The following is a 25840-nucleotide window of genomic DNA, read 5'->3' as shown; positions in this document are numbered from 1 at the left end:
CTCGGTCAAGGTCATTAGTTGGAGTATGTACGGTTTCAGAAACAAAAAATGGCCCCATTCTTGAAGCTCTTTACAGAACACGATTCACACCACGATTTAACAGCAGTTTTCAACCCAGTAGAGTAAGGGAGGGGATTGTCGGATAGGTCTGGTAATGTCGGATAATCTCGGATAACATATTTCTTTTCCATCGAATGGTACAATCTGATGTGAAAATAATGCATTACGTTCTCTACAAGTATACGAACATCTGCATGAATAGCCATTACTGTTGAGTGCTTCACTGTGTGTGAATAGCGTGTTTTCAAAGTTTCTGCAAAAATATATTTACACAACATGGTATGCATTGTTTGATATAACATAGATAAGGCTTCTTAATTCTCTAATTGCAGAAATGCTATCGACAACATGTTTCATGCAGCTGGCTTGTTTTACTGTTTGTGAAGAGTCGGCCAATGTCGGATACTAGCTGGGGGCAATGTCGGATACTAGCCGAGGGCATTGTCGGCTGTCTTTCAATGCTACTTGCTACATAAAAGCTGCCTTAAACCCATTTATAAGTTTTCTATAACAAACCACTACATTTCTACTCATGGGTATTTTTAATTAATGTAAGTAATTAATTTTGTAATTAATCGAATATTATGAAGTAACGAATTGTTTCTTCTTCTGATATTTTTAGATGCTTAAAGTAAAAGAAAAAAGAGATTCAGTCAAAAAAAATGGAAGTCTCAAGATATGGTAAATGCCATTGTCGCAGTACGGGAGAAAATAATGGACTATGTTGCTGCTTCCAAATGTACCTCGATCAACATTATTTGATTATGTACGGTCCAACTCTGAGCCCGCCAAAGCCGTTAAATCGAAACTTGGACGAAAACCAATACTCCCAGCTTCACTTGAAGAGAAGCTAGTTGACTATGTGTTAATGATGGAGAGAAAATATTTTGGATGAACCAGAAATGATGTTAAAAGGCTTGCATATCAGTTAGCTAAACAGAACACTATTGTAATAGTTTCTGATATGCAATACATTATTTTAAATGCATTGTCATACCTCCTACATAATAATGTCTAATGTATCCGACATTAGCTTCCCATTCTGTCAGTGATGATATGATTTCTGTTTTCTCTTTGCAAGTTATACAGCAAATACATATTATGTAAATTACCTAATACTTATGTACAATCTGCAGGAACCTCAAGAGGTTATTATAATACTAAGTAGGCTAATTCCAGTTCTAACTTTTTTCAATTACCTTTATTTTGAAACATCAAAATGGTATCCGACAATACCCTCCCTTACTCTATTATTTAAATAGTATTTTACAACAAATGCAAAAAGCACGAAATTAATCTGAAAATAAGATAAAATTAATGCCTAAGAGTCGTTATTAAACAAACACTATGCATACGACACCCCGATTATGGCAATTCATCGCAAGCATTCCGACAGTTCTGTGCTATCGTGCTAACAGACTGCAAAGTTCAGGGTTCAGATACTGTTGAGGAAAAAGTTTTTTAAAAATTAATTATGCAGGTTAATTTCGTTTTCTCTCATTTTATTTTAATGCACGAATTAGGTCTATAGGCGAGTATCGAATCCACGTCCGAGCGCAAATCCGGATCGGCAGGCAAGCGCCTCAGCCGATTGAGCTACTCCGGTGGCTGTAGAATTATTAAGCACTAAGTTAGTAATTAAACAACTACGCAATATCATTATTTTTTAAATTTTCGAAATAATCCTGTTCCAGTAAATTCTCTACATAATTCGGACTTTCACTGATTCAGATGGAATTTTCCCCAAGTTAGTCCGAATTAGTGAGGTTATACTGTATTATTAGAAAAGAAAAGGAAAGAAAAAAAGAAAGAGTTATGAGTTAGTACTAATAAAATTATACAAAATTAAACAAAGTAAATAATTGACTAAAACACGATAAAGGAACTGAATTGCAAAACTTACAACGAGAAAATGTGTTACCTTTGGAACATCATGTTTTATATATATGTAATTGTTAAATTTCTCTCGTGCAGTTAATTAAAATTCGATGATAATACTGGAGATATTAATAGACATCCTTATGATTTACCGTGGTTCATTTTTCTTCTTACATTAAACATTTTGTGGTTGAATTGCAGGCGAAATGAAAACAGACCGCTACTAGATTCATCGCTCAATTCGCTGATTGTAGACAACATGGATATGATTCAGATCGTGTTTGCATGGCTGAGAGCTCAATGAGAATCGACTGGCGCTCGTCTCATAATGCAGGTTGTCCGACTGTGGGCGACTTAATGGCTCTATTCCTCAATTTCCTCTTGAAGAAGATTTGAGGTCTAATTTCCTTCACGTCATTTTTGCCCACTTCTTGCAACCCAACTTTCTTAATAATTTGGTAAATTTCTCAACTCCATGCTTCTTCACTTTAGTTCATTGAGTAAATCCATTTCGCGTTCCTTCTTGATAGAAGTGATCGTGTTTCACAAAAGTGTAAGGTATCAGATATGATACAGTCTCTGCCGGAAGTGTAAAGTCATCTGTAAAATTAAGGATTACGTGCTTGATCGTCAACGAAATATGTTTCAAATTCTTAAATGTGAATTAATGAAACTAAAGTAAAATTAAATTTTTTTAATGGTTGTATAAATTTGAACATTTTATTCAAAATTAGTTATTTTTTTTAATTCCGAAAATGTATAAAATGTACATTTTCTCATTCTAAGAATTTTATTGATAATGTTTTATTTATTCTGGCAGAGTTAAGGCCGAAGAGCCTTCTCTTCCGCTCAACCTGAGGATAAAAGATACGTAATATAGTGAAGAATTTTTAAAATATAAACTTACTAACCTAATAAACACATCTTGAAGGCTATAGAATACCCCTACATTCTTTTTTTCTAGTTGGTTATTTAACGATGCTGTATCAACTACTAGATTATTTAGTGTCGATAGAATTGGTGACAGTGATATTATATTTGGCGCGATGAGGCTGAGGATTCGTCATAGATTACCTGACATTCCTCTTACGGTTGAGGAAAACCTCAGAAAAAACGCAACCAGATAATAATCAGCCCAAGCGGGAATCGAACCAATTCCTCAGCGCAACTTTAATTCGGGGGGCAAGCGCCTCAGCCGACTAACAAGAAAAACTTACCAAGTGGTAATGAATTTTCACAACGATTTTTCCCCCGTACATTCCATTTGAAATAAGAAATCTCCCTATAAATTTTACATCCCGAGAAGGCCTAGCCTTCGGGAAATGATTTTCCAAATAATCGCTTGACACTCATGTAAGTCTCATATCTCTTTGCCATCGTAGAGAAGAAAATATTTAAGGCCCCAAATGTTTATTCATTGCCCTCAAAATCGGGAAAGCTTATGAAAATTAACCTCTTCAAGTTGTTTCAAGAAGTATATTATCCATCTGTCAGCGATTTATTTTTTTAAACTCAACAACCAACAGAAGTAAGCTTCCAATTATAGGTGGCTTACACTGTTCCAATTTATGTACAAAATACATAATAGTGTAAAAACAAACAACACAAACGGAAGAAAAAAGGACACATAATAGATGCTAGAATGTAATATTACAGTTAATATTAGTGCCAAATGTCAATATGATAATGAAGAATTATTTCAAAATTAGAATAAAAACATATAATACACCTATTCATAATTTAAACACCTAAGGGAACATAGTTCTTTTTAAAATCACAAGAAGTTTTTTAACTGATAAATTGAAATCTAATTCAAAATCACAGTTTAAAGACAGAGAGTTGTAAGTATTACACATAACAAGCAATGGAGAGTTCTTGAAGAGAACAGTACTAGGAATTGGAATAACAAAAGTTTGCTTATGACGCAATTCTGTTCTTTTGACATTAAACTGAAAGAATTTAAGGAAATCACAGTTAGTCAATATACCGTTAACAGTCTTATAGAGTAAAATTTGGCAATTTAAATCGTCTAGATTTTAAAGTTTTATAATTAAATTAAAAAAGTAACTGATTATATGAAATTTACTTTTTATACGACGATACGCAATGTTTTTAAAATATAAGTAACTTAAAAATCTTTTCTGTATCCTTTCTATTTGCATTTTATGGGGCTCGAACTGAGGTGATCATATTGCAGACCCATACTCTAGTTTACTTCTAACTAGAGTTTTATGTAAATTATCAATAGTATTTATATTTTAAAATTCTTTTGTATTTCTGATTAAAAATCCTAATTTTCTATATGCATCAATTACCAAGTGTTCATAGCATTCTTTTGGTAGACTCGTGGATCAGTTACTGAAGTAGACAGGCTATAGAAAGAATAACTCCAGAAGGTAAAACAGTGGAAGTTTTGGCAATTCCAAAGCACACAGCTCCGATTGTTCAGTCTCTTGACGTTTATGGCTTTAGGCCTTGGGAAAATTTCGTTAGGAAGGTCTCTGATAGTGTTTTTTTACTCGGCTAAATATGATATTGTACCAGAGAGATAATGTGGTAAAATTACCGTCCTTCACAAATAATCAGCTTTCAGTTCCTAGATATGTAAATATGTTTCAAAATGGCTGGCATAAAGCCCATTGTCTTGACAAGAAACCTGATAATTCGATACTCCTGTAGAATTGTTTTCACGTTGGTGTACACTTGGTCAAAATGAAAGTGGCCGGTCTCTTGAGCAGCGAAAATTTTCCAAGTCCCTTCGGGTGAGCGCGCAGTTCACTACCGTAAACCTCCGTGCGCCGCTTTGGTTAACTCCACAATACAAGGCGCTGATTTGGACTACCTCCACAGCATGCTTCGAATATCCGTAGTGAATTTTTTGTTTTGTCCTTTCTTTTATTTTTACAACTCCTTTTAGTGTAATATAATCAAATAATTTTGCTTGTGCTAATTCATGTTACAGATAACTACAAAATTGGTGAAAACTTGTGGGTATAATTCCATGAAATCAGGATATGTTTTGTCATCAGAATTATGGTTTTTCTTCTTGTTTAGAATTACTACGTCTAGGTCCTGATGATCACGGATTTAGATTAGTATAAAAATCATATTGCAAATTAATCATTGCCAATTATTATTTAACCGTCAACATATTTACTGAATGTTTCTTACGCAATAGAATGCAAAGCAGCAGGGATTAATAAAATAATTAACACAGCATTTTAATATGAAAGTCCCGAATTGTCGTCTTTAGTGTTACTTCCATCTAGCGCCAAAAGTTTCTCTTAATACGAAAAAAAATAATAAAGCGAAAAGTATTCTAAGGATAAAAAATGACGAAAATAGGAACATTGAAATTGTCCTACAGTTGAAGTTGATTGAAAACATCCACGGAATCTGGGACTTCAAACATATTAAGATATAGCGATGCCCATCTATAATGAGTTACCCAAACCCGTCTTGGGTACTGTTTTGTTGTGATTGCTTTCACATGTCTAGGTTAAGAGTCAGTGACTCTTGTTTCCAACTTTTAAGCTACTTTCGAATTATTTGAATGAATTAGATCGCAGGCTGGCGCCACTGTTTGGGAACTCCCCATGTAGATCAACAACTATCTTGAGTTACACCCTAGATCATATATGTAACAGATAACTCCTCGCTACGTTAAAATCGGCAGCACTTTGAAGAGAACAGCCGCCAGGATCGCCACCCGTCCGCTGTAAACGAACACGAGATGGCAGCACAGTCGCTAATGCAATTCAAATGGGAATTATGACGTGACTCCTTATGTAACAACTAGATGGCAGCGTAGTAAACCTGACAAAAGTTGTTAACTTCAAAGCCTATAAGCCCGACATATCTGTTACATATATGATCTAGGGTTACACCTATCAGCTTCATTTGGAAACACCTGTAAACTAATGAACTTCACACCAGCAATTAGGACGTTATCACTTTCTTTTGTTTTAAAAGTAGTAAACACACTATCTGGGACAAGAGGCCACAGATAGTAACATACTGAAAGATAGGCAGGCGTTCACTACATCATATTGCATTCCCGGGCGAATCGCACGCAATGGATATTTTAAGTGGAGTGCGTTCACTGTAACGGCTCTAAGTCATCGCCTCATCGAATTCCCTATCAGCTGTTTGGTGTAAAACATATGACGTACGCTAATGACATTGATAACAGAGGAATTTTGAGGTTAGGCCTGCTAATTTATTCTGAGTGATAGCGAAAAAAAATTGTAATTGTTTCATGTTTATTATTAATTGAATAGGAAGAGAGGAAACTTGTATTTGTGATAGTTAAAGAAACAAGGAAGTGTAAACAAAGACGTGTGGAGTGTAATAAGTGAACTAAAGGAGAAATCTGACTGAGTCTGTGGTATTAGATGCGGTCAGAAAAGATTAGATCAATTAGTGTCACTGAAGTGAAACTGTGAATATGATAGAGGAGTAAGTAGTGAAGTGTTAATGAGAAGATGGATAGAATAAATCAGTGAGAAGAAAATCACTAAAGGTAGTGAGGCTAATAAGAGTTAGAAACAGTAATCTATACTAATAATAAATCTGTAGCCGAAATTTTTCTGGTAATTTTCGATTTTCCAAAAATTATTGGTGTTAACATATATAATTAACCACCTTGAAACCGAAAATCGCTTTTTTGAAATATTTGTTTGTATGTCTGTCTATCTATCTGTCTGTCTGGATGTTTGTTACCTTTTCAAGCAATAATGACTGAACCGATTTATATGAAAATTGGAATATAAATTAAGTTCGCTGTAACTTAGATTTTAGGCTATATGGCATTCAAAATACTACATTTAAAAGAGGGGTTATAAGGGGGCCTGAATTAAATAAACCGAAATAGCTCGCTTATTATTAATTTTTGTGAAATATGTTACATAACAAAAGTTGTTTTAAAAATAATGTTCGATAAGTTTTACTCTTTACAAAATTTTGATAGGACTGATATTTAATGAGATAAATGAGTTTTAAAATTAAAATACAGTGCCATCTAAGGCGGTGTAATGAAATGAAAACAAATGACTACGTCTATAATGGGCCTTGGACAACAACAATCGAAAGCTATGAAACATAGCCTACAGAGAATGTTTCTGTGTTTGTATAAAGTAATATCGAAAGCTAACCGATTTGTATAATTAATTATTATTTCACCATCGGAAAGTGTAGTTTCTCTAGATGGACATAACGCTATAATGTTATTACAGTAACTTCTGAGTGCTCTCTGGACCAAAATGATCGCATTTTAATTATTTAAATACAATTTAAATTAAGTAACATATTAAACGATTTATCCTTCTATCAAACACGAATGTTCCCTGGATCAAACGTCCTATTTTAATTATGTAATTACTTTATATTTATTTCTAACAGGTACAGCGGAGCGCACGGGTACGGCTAGTAAATGATATACCTAGGGTTGCATGTAATTTAGAGAGGAGGTAGAAAGTGAGTGCAAGTAGTGAGAGTGAACCGTAAAAGTTATCCAATAAAGTGAAAATGTGATAAGTGCATTGAACAAATAATAGCAAGTAAGTATTACAAACAGGAGAACATTGAACAATAAATGAGACAAATAATATGATTCGGTAATGTAGATGAGAAAGTAGAAAAATTTAGTGAATACTAGTCGAGATAAAAAGGTTTTTAAGATAATCAGAAAATTAGGGAAATAGTAATGTAAAATGACGATGTTAGTAGAGATGGATGAGTACTGTAGACTGTACCCGTGAATGTTTCTATATAAGAGCAAGGTTGAGAGCAGAGGTCTGCATCGGACGTTTTCGCTCGAGCGCCAAGTAGTTCATAGCATAATCCGATAGGTAGCGCACATGCATGATGGGTAAAATTGTCACGAGCGATAAATCCTCGACCGGTATAAGCCGAGCGTTAGACATTCGTTCTTGTTACAGTGATGAACTGTGTAGTAACATCATAAATGTTTATCATTTCAAAACTTTGCAGTGTTTAACTAACCTCTCCATAGTACAACTACAAAACATGCTTTAAAATAATATAAACGTTGTAGGTAAATGTTTTTTTTTTTTTTTTCCACACAGGGGTGATTTTGTTTTTGCCACATCTGATAGATGTTATTGGATGCAAATGTAATTATTATAAACGGAGAACACAACCACGATAATGCAAGAAATGTATCACGTTTTCTAGTAATAATAATAATAATAATAATAATAATAATAATAATAATAATAATAATAATCACCATCATCATCACCATCATAATAATCTCTAATAATTAGTGTATCAATCTTTGTGTCTGTAACAGTTGTGCAGCATGATTATTCGTTTTATTACATTTTCTGTGACGTTATCTCTGTTTGTTATTAATCTACTGCTATATTAATAATATTTTGTAAAACGTTTCTACATTGCCGCAGTATATAGGCGGAACACTGTGTATGGACTTACATTATACAGGGTGTTTAAAAAATACGGGGCATAATTTCAGTTATGTATTTCCCACATGTAGACAATCTAAATAGTTCATTACAACATGTATCCGGAAATGCTTCATTTCCGAGTTATGGCCTTCACAACATTGAAATTCACCGCAACGTTTTTCTTTCCGCAGGTCGTTGTCATTACAAAAGATGTTCAAAATGTCCACCTCCTGCTTGAATACAGACCTCACATCGATGTCTCATTGACCTGCGAACACGATCCCAAACTCCAGGAGTATTGCGTATGTCCTCAGAACATGCCACAATTCGGTTCCGAAGGGATTTCAAATCAGGCACCGGAGACGAATAAACCAATGATTTTAAATGGCCCCACAAGTAGAAATCGAGAGGGTTCAGATCAGGTGAGCGTGGAGGCCAAGCAATTGGGCCACCTCTACCTATCCATCGATCAGGAAACCTTCGATCCAAGTACCGGCGAGACGTACGACTGAAGTGTGCAGGAGCGCCATCATGCAAGAAGTGAATGTGTTGACGATTGATCAGTGGAGTGTCTTCTAAAACATGAGGTATGGTGTTTACCAGGAAGTTTGTGTACGCCTGCCCCGTAAGTCTGTTTACAAGTACATGGGGTCCAACTAATCGATCACCAATGATACCGGCCCACATGTTGAGGGAGAACCGCACCTGGTGATGAGATGAAACAGTTGCACGTGGGTTTTCATACGCCCATACATGCTGATTGTGGAAATTTGTTATGCCATCTCGTGTGAACTGTGCTTCATTTGTAAATAATACTAAGGCAGGAAAGTTCGGATTTACACCACACTGCTGCAAGAACCACTGACAGGACCTAACTCGTGCAGAGTAATCTGCTGGTGACAGGGCCTGTGCACGTTGCAAATGATAAGGATACAATTGATACTCTTTCAACAGTCTCCAGACAGTCGTATGAGGAACATTGACTTGCAACGCTACCCTTCGTGTGCTGATAGAAGGAGTCATGTTCACAGCCTCCAGAATCTCCTCCTGTACTTCTGGAGTTGTAGATCTTGGTCGTCCCCTTCCCAAACCAGGAGAGTTAAATTTTCCATTCTCGCACAGACGGTAATGGAGACGTACAAATGTCTTCCGATCTGGACATTGTCGCTGTGGGTACCTCTCCTGGTACAAACGACGAGCCAGCGCAGCATTGCCGTCCGCCTTACCGTACATGAAGTGTATCTCTGCCAGCTCTTGATTTGAATACATGTCGCACAGTCTAACGCCTACACATCACTGAATGTAACCTTCGCCTCGGAATGAACTGTCAGAGTGCTCTCTTAATGTCTCCTTTGACGGCAACGACCTGCGGAAAGAAAAACGTTCCGGTGAATTTCAATGTTGTGAAGGCCATAACTAGGAAATAAAGCATTTCCGGACACATGTTGTAATGAACTATTTTGATTGTCTACATGTGGGAAATACATACCTGAAATTATGCCCCGTATTTTTGAAACACCCTGTATATGTGGTAAATCAAACTGTATATCGAAGTTTTTCATACTATTTTATTTATAACTTCATGTTCCTGTTTTGGTACGTTCCATTGACTGTTCCATTAAACGTTTGTCATAAACGCAGAAAATAAAGCCTTATTTTTACCGTGTGAGCAAAACATATGTGTATCTTATCTGTCGCCTTCCATACAAGATAAGACATGTCGGTGAGATGACCTTGTACTATGCTTCTATTTATTACGAGCGTATCACGACCGATCGTATCTCACTCGAGAGTGCGACACTCGACCGAGCGATTTAACTCCAATGCAGCACTCTGGTAGAGATAATAATATAATAAATATGAAAATATGAATAGGAAGAAACGGAAGAGATATTTAAAAGAATTTATTATGTAGTTACATCAGTCAACAACTTATCATTATTAAGATGAGGTTAAAAACCTATCAGCTCATAAGAACATAACCATTCCACAAATATTTTCAAACTTCCAGTAGGTCATCTTCAGGTGGTGCACAATAACTACACACTGAACCGTACCATTATGTAAATCATGTACTACAAAATTCGAGAGTAATCAATACTCAAAGTTCGCAGTTTCTATTTTCGGTTAAATACCTCAATTGGAACTTGAAAACCTGTAGCATCCAGTCTGACCTGCAGCACTTGACATCTATTAACGACTTCGTCGGAGATTTGTCGAGAGGACCCGGTGAGCGTGAAGTTTCATTAGTGAAAAGAGAGAATTCTTACGAGGAGTTAGGTGACAGAAAATTTCAGAAGGGATTTCGTTTACCAAAATCTATCGTGTCATTTCTGCTGCAACAAGTGGATCAGTTAGAAAAACCCAGAAACAGTTCTATGTCTCCTATGAACTGGCTGCGTATATTACGATTCTATGCAACTGATATGTTCAGTATTTTAAGAGGGTATTAGTCACATAACAAGTTTCTACAAAAACCAGATTTATGTCATTGAAATGAGTGTTTGAAAATGTAGCAAAAAACGGATTAGTCCGACATCTTTCTCGCAAAAGACGGACAAGTCACAAACTTTATTGACTTCTTTTATTTCATCGGCATATTAGTTGTTATTGTCAGAATTATTTGTTAAAAATTTCGTTTTACAAATGAATGATCATCAAAATGAACCAGACCCAAAAAAATCAAGTGACCAGATTGAGGAAAATGTTGAGGTGGCAGAAGATAACAATTGCAGTGGTTGTGGTGAGTGAAAACAGCTATAATAATAATAATAATAATAATAATAATAATAATAATAATAATAATAATAATAATAATAATAATAATATATTTTTTGATTGGGCATAGTTTATTGTTTTGCTATTAGAATAATTATTTTTCTGTATTTGCCTACCTGATGTGCCAATAATTCAAAGACTGAAGAACATAAATTTAGAAGGAGAAAAATATAAACATAACAATATACTTTTCTTGTTCATCAAATCATTCCAACATTAAGTTTCATTTAATAAAACACTTATAAAGTATTTATTTGTATGTTGCTACAGTTGGGCATATGAATGAAACATGATTTTATATCCATTTTCTCAATTAATGTGTGTACATATAAAATTTTCAGTAAAAAGTGGATATGTCCAAAGATTTTTTTTAAATCGTACAAAAGAGAACAGTGAAAAATTTTTACCAAAGTTGGTAGATATATGAGATACCTATATAAAATATTTTATTGTATGAGAAACGTTAGGGACAGTTTTTTTTTTTTTACGTTTTCTGAAAGATCAGTATTTTGGACTTGTCCGGTTTTTGCTATCAGCCCTTCAATTAGTGGTATTAGAGAATTAATTCGCTTAATGTTTAGCTTGATATTGTAAAGAGGAATTAATTTCATTCGATCTCTCTGATGTCCGAAGCCGGATCTTCTGCTTGAATAGTCTTTTCTTTTCATCGGCTCGACTAAGGATGTTAATCGTGCAATAAACATACAATCCTGCAATATCCGGTAATGAGACCTCGTTTAGAAACTTCAGTAAACCAAGATGGTTAAAGATAGCTCAGTCTCGGTGCTAAATTCGTTTCATACATATCGAGATCAACTGAAGAAATAAGCAACGAAACGCAATCGCGGTCTTCCTTCCGTGAAAAGAGGAGTAAGGTTTCATAATCCAACATCAAAACAAGTGAACACGAAATACAGCAAGTGGACTATTGACCGAAATCTAGAAAGTACCGAGGTGGCACAGACGGTATTTGCTTCGGGAGGTCCCGGGTTCAAACTCCAATCTGACTTTGGTTTACCATGGTTCCCCTTAGCCACAAAGGCAAATGCCGGATTGGAAATTTACATACCAAGATTCATCACTCCTTAATCACCAATATCATAAACATTAATAATAATTAATAATACGTGGCACTACAGCCCTTTAAGGGCCCACACCGAGTAGTCGGCATCTGGCCTCACGTCCACATGCCGAAGCAGAGGTGGACGATCATCCAACCAGAATGGAAGTATCGTGTGGTTAACACGATGATCCTCCCAACCGTTATAGCTTGCTTTCATAAACGGATTTCGCTACCTATCATATCTCTCCAAGTGCATCACGATGCTGGGTGGTCACCGATTCCATACATTGGCCGAAATTTCATGAGAAATATCTTTCCCCAGTTTTAGTTATTTGCTGGAAAAAATGGCGTGAATTGGTTAGTCAGGCGTATTAAAATTAGCTGTTTGTAACGACTCCAACAAGTAGGATATCCTTTTCATCTTAAGTTTTGTTCTTTTAAAGACGAAAATGGAGCCAATCTTCGAAACGTTGTGAATTCTTTCATTCATTACTAACTATGGGAGCAGTCAAGTCTACCCCTTTTATAAACAATCTACCGTAGCTACAAGCATCTTTTGTTTTTTAGAATAAACTACTCATTATTTTATGCTCGACCATGCCGAAATGTAGTAATTATACACCTGGTAGTAGCCCTTTAATGCACCTCATTAAAGTACACCTATTCATTACAGTTCAGTTGTTCAGCCAATGAGAAATCACCATTGTACCATTATAAAACCGCAAGTATCGATTATTCTCGGATATGCAATCGAAAGACAATTAGCGAAACGTCACGGAGGCTGGAAATCCAATACTGTCGCAGAAGGTTATGTTCTGTTACTATAATAATTAGCGTTAATTGTAAATAATATTCAAATAAATTCAATTTGTCATCTCGTTTTTCAATTCTAAATCAATTTCCAGGTTATATCAATATTAATGTTCATATTACTCTCTAGATTATATCAAGGTCAATGATTTTCGTCCCTCGGAAAAAATCAATACTTTCGCGTCTGCGCACATCTCACAATTTAGAAGGTCAGTTCCGCTCTTCACTTAGATAACCATAACATGAATGCTTATGAATAATTTCAAGTTAGAAATATGGTCGAGCATAAAAAGTCGTATGAAACTTGCCTATAATGGTAATTAAGACGCTTGTATGAAAATTATGAAAATCGCTTGCGCTCGTTTCATAAACAAACATACTCGCGTCTTAATTACTACCGTTATAGGCTCGTTCATAATGTACTAATCATTGCCTCGTCCAACACACTGAAGTACTATCGAGAAAGTCGATGTCCGTAGCGTAAAGTAATGGGAGTGGTTGTAATATCTGAGTAAAGCTTAAATTAACATTTACCATGAACTTTGAGTTGCAAAGGTGAGATCTCCGTATAATGTAGCTCCTTTTAGTCACGGTGTTTAATTACAGTGTACGTAGCACCAAGTGAAAACTCGCACCATTACAGACTATGCAGTAGTTTTCTTGAAATAGGAATGGTGAATAGTTGCCATGGAAACGTGGGGCCTATATATACCGGGTACCAACACTTGTTTAGCTTGACGCCTTCTTCCTTGCGATTAAAGTTGTTGTTATGTTTATATATTTCGATCGCTTCTCTATGTAGACGGAGGAAGAAGTGCGTCGTCGTGCTCAAGATGTCAGTGTCCTTGAATCGTATGTTGTGATCGCCCTCTTCGTAGGCATGTGCTGCCACTGCCGATTTGTCGAACTGTCCTAGGCGGCAATTCCTATTAAGTTCTGTCAGTCTCGTCCTGACGCTCCGCTGTGTAGTACCGATGTAGACCTTCCCACACGAACACGGAATCCTGTAAACTCCGGCGGACAGCAGCTTATCTCGTTTGTCCTTGGATGGCCTCAGCATACTCCGGATTTGCTTGGTCGGCAGGAAGGTCGTTTCCACTTCATGACGCTTCAGCACCCTGCTGATACGGTCCGTCACATTCCTTAAGTACGGTAGGAAGACCGTGTCCTTCTTAGTCGTTCGTTCCTGTGACCGCATCGACGGTGTTATACTCTGGGGCGTATGGCTCACAGGATCAGTTGCCTCAGGTACGCCGAGAAGAGTCTTGCGACCTCAGATACCACTCCACTGAATATGTCTGCCGCAGTTGCAGACGAAACGTCTGGTATAAAACCAACCAATAGACCACGGCCTCTCAGCCCGGAAAATGAATCTACATCAATGCATCAAATGTTACTTACTCCAAAGCTAATTGAAACCACGCCCCTATTCGCCAGCTTCCAAACTGATGACGTCTACAATATATACTTCATACAAACATTACCAATCACTACATCTTTGGTAGCTGAATGACCAGACTTTTAGCATGTCACCACTTATTAGTTCCACTGCATCCCCACTCTCAGCTTCCCCTGTGATGTTCTCCTCCGTCCAGAGCCGCTGAGCTAAGTCCCACACTGTAGTGGGAGGAGTTATTTGGTGCTATTTAATATTAGTAAACCAAGTCTGACGTTTGACTCATTGTGATGTTTCCACCGTAGGTTGGAAAAGCCACAGCAGGAGTTACGTGTGTACTGGAACGCCCCGACCTTCATGTGCCACCGCTACGGCGTGAACTTCAGCACGGTGCGGAACTGGGGCATCGTACAGAACTCGGGTGACGTGTACCATGGTGACAACATAACCGTCCTGTACGACCCCGGCAAGTTCCCGGCCCTGCTGACGGACAAGGACGGCGTCGTAACGAAACGCAACGGCGGGGTACCCCAGGAGGGCAACCTGAAGCAGCACCTCGAAAAACTGCGGGAGCATGTCAGCTACATAGTGCCTGACATCAACTTCGAGGGTGAGCTCATCTAAATGATAGATGAAAGAGAGAGTAGCCTATAAACTTGATTATTCCACCGCTGTGGAGTAAAGCTAAACATGTCTGACCGTGAAACGAGCGGGCCTTGGTTCAAATCCTGGTTGGGACATGTTGCTGAGGTATTTTCCGAGATATTCCCTCGGCCAATTGAAGCAGAATTGCGGGTGACTTTCAGCGTTGGATCTAGGACTCATTTCGCCATCATAATTACACTACTTTCATCATCATGTTCGTTTCTTTCTCATATTTCGGGCTTGCGTCCGATGTAGAGTCTACTGCGGGCCGCCACCGAAATTGGACCCCGTGGTAAGTGGTCATTAGTTGCTGGTGGTACTTCTGTGTACTATGGGCTCTCCCCATGAGACTCATGGTAACTCGGCTCGTGGGTCCGACACATAATTGCTAGACAGATATTAATGACCTGCAAATGTTTTCAAACGTTTGTAACGTGTTCCGGTCAAGGTAACATGTAAAGGCGGAGCATGCCGGCTCTGTATTCGCCTGGGCTGTGTGAGTTTGCTGTCTTATCGGTACGAATCCCGTAACCTGATGTAAAGAGGCAGGGGTCTTGACTGTCACATGGCTTATTATAGTAAAAGCCAGGTTATGAACCGACTAAACCGGAAGCAACGTTCTGTTGCTCTCTTTCTGAGCTCTGTTGCCACATTGTGGCGCGAGATTCAAAGCGTGTTCAACGTTTGTCACCGATATGTTTAAAATAACTGTCGTAGCTGTGTTTTCAATTTTATTAACATAATAAAGAAGTATATAACGAATTCAAACATTTCAGTTAAGTGAACGAACAACCATTCAATTCAATAATAATAATAATAATAATAATAATAATAATAATAATAATAGTCAGCTTAATAATAGCAATAATAGTAATACTAGTAATAATAATAATCATAGTAATAATAATAACGATAGTAATATAGTGTTGACTAATGTATCAAGATATACTATAGTAATTTTGATTTTATTTTGAATTGTTATAAATCGAATTTTATTATTTAGCTATTTTTGTACATCAATAATAATAATTTAATGGATATTATCTTTATCTTAATTTTATATTTATACTGATTGAGTCATGTACGAGTATATCAATTATTATTATTATTATTATTATTATTATTATTATTATTATTATTATTATTACTACTTCTGCTACTACTACTACTACTACTACTACTACTACTACTACTACTACTACTACATTTCACATAATATATCAATAAGGAAATATACAAATTTAAAAAGAAAAATTCGAGCCGTCTGAGCCATTGTTTAAAATAAATAAATAAGAGTATTCGGACATTATTAGATCTATTATAAATGTATAGTTACATACGAGTACAATATGAAAATCAGAACAGTTAAGTAAATCACAAGCAGTGCCTCAGCCGTTTGCCGCGCTGCTTCTTCTACCGATGTAATGCCTCCATTTTACACTTTTGTCAATAATATTTGTATACAGACAAAATCATTTCTCTTTCTCTCCAGACTTAAAAACGCGCTTCCTTTTTGTATCGTAGCACTCGGAAGAATTCATTATTCTATTCAAGTACTACTTTATTTAGTTCTCGGTAACATTATCAACAATATTAGTAATTAAAATTACTGCTTTAAGAAAGCACGAGTTAATGGCACGAATTGCGACTCGTAATGCACGTGGTATTGCAAATGAACTGGGAAGTTTGGCTACACTGTCTCCGTGATCCCGTTGCCAGATTTTCGTTAGCAGACGACATTTTCACGTGAGATCCAATGAAAAGCTCCGTTCTCCTTCTCTCCTCCACCCCCCACACTCAACGTGTCATCACTGCAGAGACTACTCCTCTAACCCGCAATTTCCTCTCGCCCACCCTACTACTTCCTGTTTAGTCGGTTCATAACTTGGCTTTTAGTATAGTTCCCCGTATCTCACAGCTGATCTTCAGCTTCTTGGAAATAGTTAAAGTTTAAATTGTATTCAAAGTCATAAGAAAAATCATGTGAAGTTAAAGTGGAACTTTATTACTCATCAAATAAAAAAAAGAAAATGTACGTGCAATTCAAGCTCCATTTTAATTTACTACTTACAAAAACGATTTCCGTGCAAATCAGTTAGCACAAAAATCAGAATTAATTTAGGCCTATATGTCATTAAACGTAATTTTGCCAGAACCTGTGTATAATTACATACAAATCAGAACTGTGTATAACTGGGTTACGTATAACATAGGTTCACCTGTATCTCTTATTGCCGTGTAATTTGTTTTGTCCACTTTAACAGCCAACCCCATTCGCAGCATTCTTGATCCGACTTAATCTTTTTATTTTTTAAGCATTTAATATTTTTTCTGTTGACTGAGGAGTTGACCCGATGTAACAGTCCCCAACCTAGAGGACCAAGCGATTTAATTGCAAAGTGCTTACCCTATAGATCAGTGGTGGGCAAAATGAACGCAACCCACAAGACAAGATTTAAATGGCAACTACATACTGTGGGAGGGGTTGCACCACAGTCTAATAGATACAGTCACGCAACTCATACGTATAAAATATGCCAACATTTGACAGCTGGCGCGACAGTAGCCCTCTAGCGGCAGGCAAGTTAAAAGTGTGCACACGACTTATGATAACACATCAGAAAACAGGTTTTGCGTAGTTTATTTTATATTTTTATGCTATACAATAAGTGTATATGGTTCTTATTAATTCTACTTTAGAATCCTGGAAGAATTTCACACGCAGCTAATCTACAAGTTTCAGAAGCTGGGAATAAAAGTAATTCTTTCTGCTCCTTACAACTGAATCATGGCTCTGATCACGTATCATGGTTTGAAATAATATAATTGTTCGTGCGTGGTCGGTTAATTCATTCATTCCTAAATATATTTATGAATCACTGGAGCTTTGTATTTCCAGTGAGAAGAGTAAAAATTAGTAGCTTCAGAATTGTAGGGCATATCTCGTAGGGTACATCGCGTGGTGAACTCCTCTCCCTATTTCCTGATAAATTAACGATTTTGCATACCGCAAATTGGGGTAAACTTGAAAATAAAGAAAAGGGGAGGATTTAAACATTAATATGAAGTTCATTATTTTTCCATTTCTTAAGAACCTGTATTTCCTTTATTATTTTGAGTCACAAATAGCGCTGATGTTATGGTTTAAATTTTTATGGCAAGTTTACCGCATTTTACATTACATTTCCAGTTTTCACACATAATGCCTAAGTTTAACTTATCCTACCTATGCACTTACTGTTAATATGACGTAGGTGAGAACAAATAAATCAACACACAATTTTGTTAAAAAAATTGTAACTTCAATTAACTCAGAAAATGTAGGCCTAATTTTAATTTCAGAGCAGAAGTGATGTAAGTCAAAAATGGGTAATTAGGGATTAAAGTAAACATACTGTAAAATACAGCGCAAAGTGGCAGTTAATATTGAATGTATTTAAACTATTAATAGTCGGTGAATAGAACGAAGGATATATTAATTGCTACTTTGCGCTGTATTTTACAGAATTCTTACTTTAAACCTCATTACCTGCTTTTGACTTACACCACTTCTGCACTGAACGGCTCAAATAATCACTGGGAATGTAAAATCAACACCAATAACAGTCATGCAAATTATTACAGAAAAGATTGCTTTTTATATTAAATTTAAAAAGGCTCTTTTATTTCTTGAGAACTTAATACGTCTGCCACATGAATCTACACTAACACATCAGAAATTTATCGATACAGTCTGGATTTATTCAAGAAGTGAATATTTTGCAAAAGGATTACTATACTCCATGAATTCTTGCAAAATTAATACCATGATACCTACTTGAATGCTATATAACATTCAACTTTTTAAAAATATAAAGAAAAAAACACGAATACAAAAATTATGGAATTACTTGCATTAAAAACTGTAGATATATTATCCAAAATCGGAATGGTTACACATTTACACATATGATCTCTGAAAAAAAATAATATACTGTAACAGGTATTTACTTTGTTTTTATTTAAACTGTTCTTCCTGACATACAAATAGGTAACCGATAACTAATAAATGTTTTATAGAACACAATACGTAGGCTATCTACAACGTGGATTATTGGTTTACGACTGAGTTATGATTTTCTCTTGGTCTTTAGGGAATCTGAAGAACGACAAATTCGGAGATTTAAACTTGGTGTTACTGCAATTTTCGTCATTGCACACATTGCCTTTATTCCGACGCATGATTAAAACGTTATTATAACATCTCGCATCCCTTTAAAGCACGTGCTGGCTGTATCAACCCTATGACCAGTGCCTTGCCTGCCGCTTGGGCGCTAGTGTCGCGAATGTTGGCAAAAAAAGTGTTGAAGTTGCGCGACTGTATGTATAAGACTGTGGTTGCACTCTACAGTGCAGTGACGGATTTACAGACAGTTGCGCCACTACACTCCTACCTACCATATGTAATTAGAATAGTCCATTCACGTGATATTTAATTAATCATTTTTCAAAGCAATTTCTTAGAAATTGGGATTTATATCTGTGCATGCTATTTTCAATTGCGCAAGGAGATGAGCATCGCTTAAGCGGGATCTGTGGCTGGACTTTATACATTTCATTTTAGAAAACAGCTGTTCGCACTGGTAGGTTGATGAATACATACCGTCATTTCCCATAACTATGGTCCTGGAACACAACTATGGTCCACGATACAACAATTCAAAGATCATTGTAGAAGTAACATAGACCGTTCGTAGATAGCTGCAGTGACCTGAATTCAAACTACAGTACAGCAAAAATATAGATAAACGAGGTACTACGTCAGTGATGTCAAAGCAAGCGCATTTTTCTGACCTTGACGTCGTGCGCGGTCATCAAGCGCTAGGTATAGAAGGAGAAATAAGCAGCCTGTTGGATTAAGAAAACAGTAGTGCAAAAACTTCAAACGGAACGTGAAATTTTATGTCGTTATTTTTATATGGCTTCTTTCTGTTCGATATTATCTATATTGTCTGTAAAACAAAAGTACTACCACCAATTTCTTAATAATGCAGTTGCGTTTTAAACGTTAGTAGCATAATAAAAAGTTAAGAAGGAATATTCACATAAATTCCATAGCAGTACAACTATACTGTACTATACTAGTGGATGAAACACATCATTTATAAAGAAAGTGATATCTCCCCGCCCAAACAAGTGATTGAGTATAACATGATAAGGTGGATTTGATATTAATGGTATCTTTAGCCTTATAAAAGTAATCAATGAATTAATCAAAACAATGTTATAGCACAGAGCAAAGATACCTAGGTACTGTATATGCTTTAAGTGTAACTAATAACTTATTCCATAACAAAACTCTTATCGCATTATGCTTTTAAAGTGATATTGGTGAGCAACTTCCTATCATCAGAATGTTACATTATTTTCTCTAAACCTGCTGAAGCTATAGAGCTAACATTTTTACAACACATAGGCACATATCCTTTGCTTATGATGTAACAGTATTTGCTTTGTTAATTCACTTCCTTACAAACATTTTCCATGCCAATATTTTCAAAATTTGTAATACACTATCTTCAGTAATACGTATTTGCGGTATATTAGATTTACGAAAACATTGTTTCAGTACCTGTAAGGGTACTAAAAAATAGGCCTATAACTGAAAATTTCACTTTTCTATAAAAAAATTGAGAATTAAAAAAAAAACAAAGTTCTGAAAAATGAGCATTACAATTAAAACTTACATTCTTATAATGCACTCATACTTCTCAGAAAAATCTAAAAATTAACATGGATACAATTTTAATAAGTTCTCTTCCCTTTATCCATTGAATCAGTGCTGGCCATCCCTGCATTTACAGTAGCTCGACCAAGTGGCATATACTACCTCTTTCGTCTGTCTCTTTCCTTTCCACTGTAAAGCGCTCAGGCTCTCCTGAGCTCTAAAGCGCGCGCTTACGCCCATGGGCATCAATTGACATGACTGTACTACGTTATGGAGTACAAAATTTGAATAGTTGTATCGTGGACAATAGTTATGTTCCAGGACCATAGTTATGGGAAATTACGGTATACTAATTTTTTTAAAGCAAACTCTCTAAGCAGTGGATATGTAGTAATGGACATCTTTTAAAAAATTTTTACCCCCAGCACACCTTCACATTCTGCTTTCAAGAGGCTATCATTCTGCAAATTCAGTACCTCTAACTGCAATTCAGGGACAACATTTTCAATTTAAACATGAAAAGGAGTGGCAAAAATATTGAAGTCTTTCTCCATCCTTTGAAAATCACTGAATCTGTGTTCTTTGAACTCGAATAACAGGTGATATATTTTAAGAATGTACATATTTAAGTTCGCGTCCTGAATATTTATTTATAACTGATCCTAAACATGAGAAATGAAAGAATCGCCTTTCTTGTAAGTGTGATATCCTCTCGATTCATATGATTCTGCGAAAGACATTATATCACTAGTGAAGCTCCGAAGTACAGCAGTCCAGTATAATCCGCCACGTACACACGCAGTTTTTCATGGAGTGGGTGAAGGGGAAGGTAGGGGGTAAATTGATGCTTTGCTGAGGTCTGATATCACTGCGGCAATGCCGCAGGAGTGCCCGCCATTGCTATAGATGAACTGCCTAAGTCAGGGGTTTTTAAACTATGGGTCGCGACCCAAACAAGTGTCGCCGTGGCTTCGGGATGTGTCGCCGTAGCTTCCTGAAAAAAAAAAAATAAGGAAATGTGAATTAAAGTACTTGGGATTATGATTATATTTTATAATTATTGCTTATTAAGAAATATTACAACTCTATATTAATAAATAATGCCTACACTTACTTACTTGTTTTTATTACAATAGCACTGTTTAACTTCAAAACAGGCCCATGGGTTGCGCAAGTTTATCGCCCAGTTAACTTTGGTTCTTGGCCAAATAAGTTTAAGAACCCCTGGCCCAGGTTTTCTCGTACTACTGACATTTCCTTTGCCCACTCACTTCACCACTGCTAGCCACTGTTGTAGCTCAGTGGTAAGGAGATGTTATAGTGATCCGGCTGCGCTTGGACGTGAGTTGAAACCCTACTCCAGTCAGATTACCTGGTTGCATTTTTGCGGGCTTTTCCTCAACTGCATTGCGAATGTAAGGTAATCCATGGCGAGTCTTCGATCTCCTCGCACCAAAATACTATCTATCACCATTTCACACTGACGCCATGTAACCTTGTTGTAGATACAACGTCATTAAATCTATTTAAAATGATCAACGGTGCTCATCCACATATCTTCTGAATATCTCTGAAAAGTCCTTATGTTTTATAAGGGATACTTCACATATTCTTGCTTAGATGTATGCAAATCGTGGGACTTGCAAATCACAGAAACCTGCAGAAAAGTATATTCTATTATCCATGTACTAAAAAGGATAAATGTTCATCTCCCCTCTTGCTTAAAAAAAGTCCCTTGTGCAGACACTTGTATTTTTCTATTTTGACTGTGCTGACATTTTACTGACTGACCTCTCCAGCGACAACAAAACGAAAGTGTACGTGTGTGTACGTTTTGTAAGCAATTTTCGTAAATATGATCATGTTACCCCATCCCTGGAAGCAATAGGTTGGCTTAAACTAGATAAGAAAATAAATTTACATTCACTTCTCTTTCTCTTCGAAATCTTGAACTCTTCTATTCCTTCGTACCTGTCGTCTCGCTTCACTTACCTTTCTTCCCAACATAATCTGAACACACGCTCTCGTCATGAAACAATACTAACAATACCATCCCATCGCACCTCCTCATACTCATCCTCTTTCACAATAGCCCTGCCAAAACTCTGGAATTCGCTACCTGCTAGCATCAGGGACTGTCGAAATAAAATTGAATTCAAACGCAAACTTACTAGGCACTTGGTCAGTAATTGATTTCTTGTAAATATCACAAAATATTTCAATATCCAGTAATTTCATCACTATAAAATTTTGCTATTCTAGGTTTAATTTGTAATTCAGTAACTATAAAATATTCTTTCTTTTTCTATGACTATTACACTCTTACTACATCATACTACTTTTGACCAATAAAACGGTACGAAAGGACGTATTTTAACCAATCATGGCTGCTTATCGCACAATTTTATCGCGTCCCTAGCATTTGTTTAATTTTATCGCGTCCCTATCATTTGTTTAACTTTATCGCGTCCCTAGCATTTGTTTCTTTGTTTGCCAACATTTGAAACTGCGCTGGTCTGGACGTCAAAAAAAAAAAAAAATATATATATATATATATGAAATTACAAACCACTCCAATCGATGCACAGCAGTTTCAAATATTACTCGCATTGGCATTCAAGGACAAGAATTAATAAAAATCACTGATCATACCTATGCATCTTCTGAAATTCTATTTACAAATAAATGAAGAGCACCATTCGAAATCCTGACTAAGTTGAATACACCATGTAGGCCTACATCAACGAGTTCCACTTCTATTACGCACACGTCCAATATAACATCAATTGAACCACCAACCACATTCAAATTTGAAAATTGTACATTCAATAATTATTCCTTTTAAAATTATTCATGTTTATTTTTTATGTCATCGTCGTTAATTAAAACTTTTCTAACACTTGTGTATATTATTTAGGTTATGTTATAGCTTCTGCTATATGATATTATGGATAGTCACGTATCAGAGATTGTTTAATATTAAGATTTATTGAAAATCATCTTCAAGTGACGTTGATTACTGGGATTCGGATAATTGAAGTGGAATGCAACTGTTTTAATAAAAATGAAACTGAATCAACAAAGCCTTCTTGACTAGTAACACAGCCATCGTGATATAATCGAGAACGTCTCGACGAGAAGGCATTGCTAGTAATCATAACTCACTACTGCCATCTAGCATGCATCTAGCGTAATATTTGTAATGTTGAGATGGTACAATAATACATTTGAAGACAGTTGTATTTTCGTAAGTCAATTAATATTTTATTGTATTGGAGTACTTCGTTACTTCTAATCTTTATATACTTTCTTCTAATCGTGTAATAGTCAATTAAATCCCACTCGAGTTTTGATTTTCTCTAGATAAATCAAAACCTCTAGTGAGATTACTGTTGATAAATTAGCTAGCTTTACTTAGTCAGGTAATCTTTTCGTACTTTGATTTTTATTGTAATTGTAATTGTAAATTTAATATTAATTGTAATTTTATTTGTAATTGTAATTGTAAATCTAATACTAATTGTAAATTTATTCTTCATATTATAGTTGGAATCTCCTGGTAGAGGGGCAGAGAAGGCCTGACGGCCTTATCTCTACCAGGTTAAATAAATAAATACTACTATTACTAATACTACTACTACGTTCAACCTACAAGAAACAGTGAAATTAACAGTTAAAAGTGTCCTTAATTGCTAAGTTGAAGTATGTCCAACTAAGCTCTACAACATACTTTGTTAACACGAAATCGCTGCTAATTTAAAGCGTCACGCTACATAATAAGCTTCACAGACCCAACTACACTGCGCAATGAAAATCAGTCTGTGGGTTCGAATGTGCGTAGTCTTCACTACGAAGCTGGAGAGATAGGCCACCCACCGTACTGCGGTGCGCAGCTGTACTTGCCAATATTACTCTGTCAGGCGTTTCAATAACGAGGAATTCGGGCCTATTTCAAATTCGCGAGTCAACGTCGGTGATTCATATTTGAACTGGAGTTTATTTTTTCTTTGTATTAAAGTAGTCTTTGCTCATAACAATTCCAGATGTGCGAGTATTATAGGGTGAGGATGCTGAATATGAGATCCCTTTTCAAAAAATACTGTAACTCCTACTAGAATTTTTAAATATAAAATTTTATTTATTTATTTTAACATTCAGTTATTATTTGAGTACAATATGCCATAGTTTCATAACCTTAATATTGAAATGAAGTTCTTAAATTAGAGGTTATAAAATGTTAGCAACTCCTGTGTTTTGAAAATGGTTATGAGACCCGTCACTGTTTTGTTCAAACAATATTTTTTTCTTCAAACGTTACATTAGGACATACATGTAAACATTTTAAAATGTTTGTTGAAAAATTACATACTTACTGACAAAAACATATGTGTACAGAAATTGACCGTTCTTACATTAATGATCATAATACACATTTCACTTATAATAAACAAATTAAAGTCTGTAGTATAAATGAAGAAATGGACTTCTTCTTAATGTTAAAATGTATTTTCTAGTTGTAAGTATTAAAATTTCTTTTAGTGACCCTACTGTTTATAAACAATAGTATTGATTTAAAAAATAGGGTTCTAAAATGCAACCCCTATCTAACATTAATATCCAGTTAGGGTTTCATATTGAGCTCTTATGTAAGAGGTCACTTGTCCAGCTATATTAAATCAATTAGGTACTAGTTTTGTTGTTTTGTGCTGGGTTCCAGTAAATGCCATAAGTTTGTGTTTTTATTTATATGTTTAAATTATAATTGCTTGTTAGTTTCCATAAATTGAAAGTTGCTTTTTGGAGTTACTTTTATGAACAATATGTACTATAACTTGTTCATCTGCAAATAAAAAAATAATTCATTCTATTTCATATGCCATCAAATGTTCTAAAATATTCTGTCATTTATTCATGGTATAAGTCAAGCAAAATAAACGGTAGAAGTGAAATAATTCTGCAGATTGAAAGGGACGATAGGGTGCACTTTAATGAATTGAAAATCTATATTACGTTTTGTGATTAAATGCACTGTTAATTAGAAAATTGAGTTGGAAGTTTCAGCAGTCCGGCAACAT

General features: G+C 35.8%; 1 protein-coding gene across 1 annotated transcript in view; it reads left to right on the top strand.

Moving 5' to 3' along the window:
• The window catches only part of LOC138694581 (hyaluronidase A-like), an 83648-nt gene that overhangs the window by 30398 nt on the left and 27410 nt on the right, over positions 1-25840 (top strand). The window contains exon 2 of the mRNA XM_069818874.1: positions 14719-15023. Coding sequence (XP_069674975.1) covers positions 14719-15023 — 305 coding nt within the window. The remainder of the gene's footprint in view (positions 1-14718; positions 15024-25840) is intronic.

This window comes from Periplaneta americana, chromosome 1 (genome assembly GCF_040183065.1).
Source record: "Periplaneta americana isolate PAMFEO1 chromosome 1, P.americana_PAMFEO1_priV1, whole genome shotgun sequence".
Taxonomy (NCBI): Eukaryota; Metazoa; Arthropoda; class Insecta; order Blattodea; family Blattidae; genus Periplaneta; species Periplaneta americana.
Note: the sequence above shows the minus strand (reverse complement) of the source record. Positions and strands in the feature narration are given on the sequence as shown.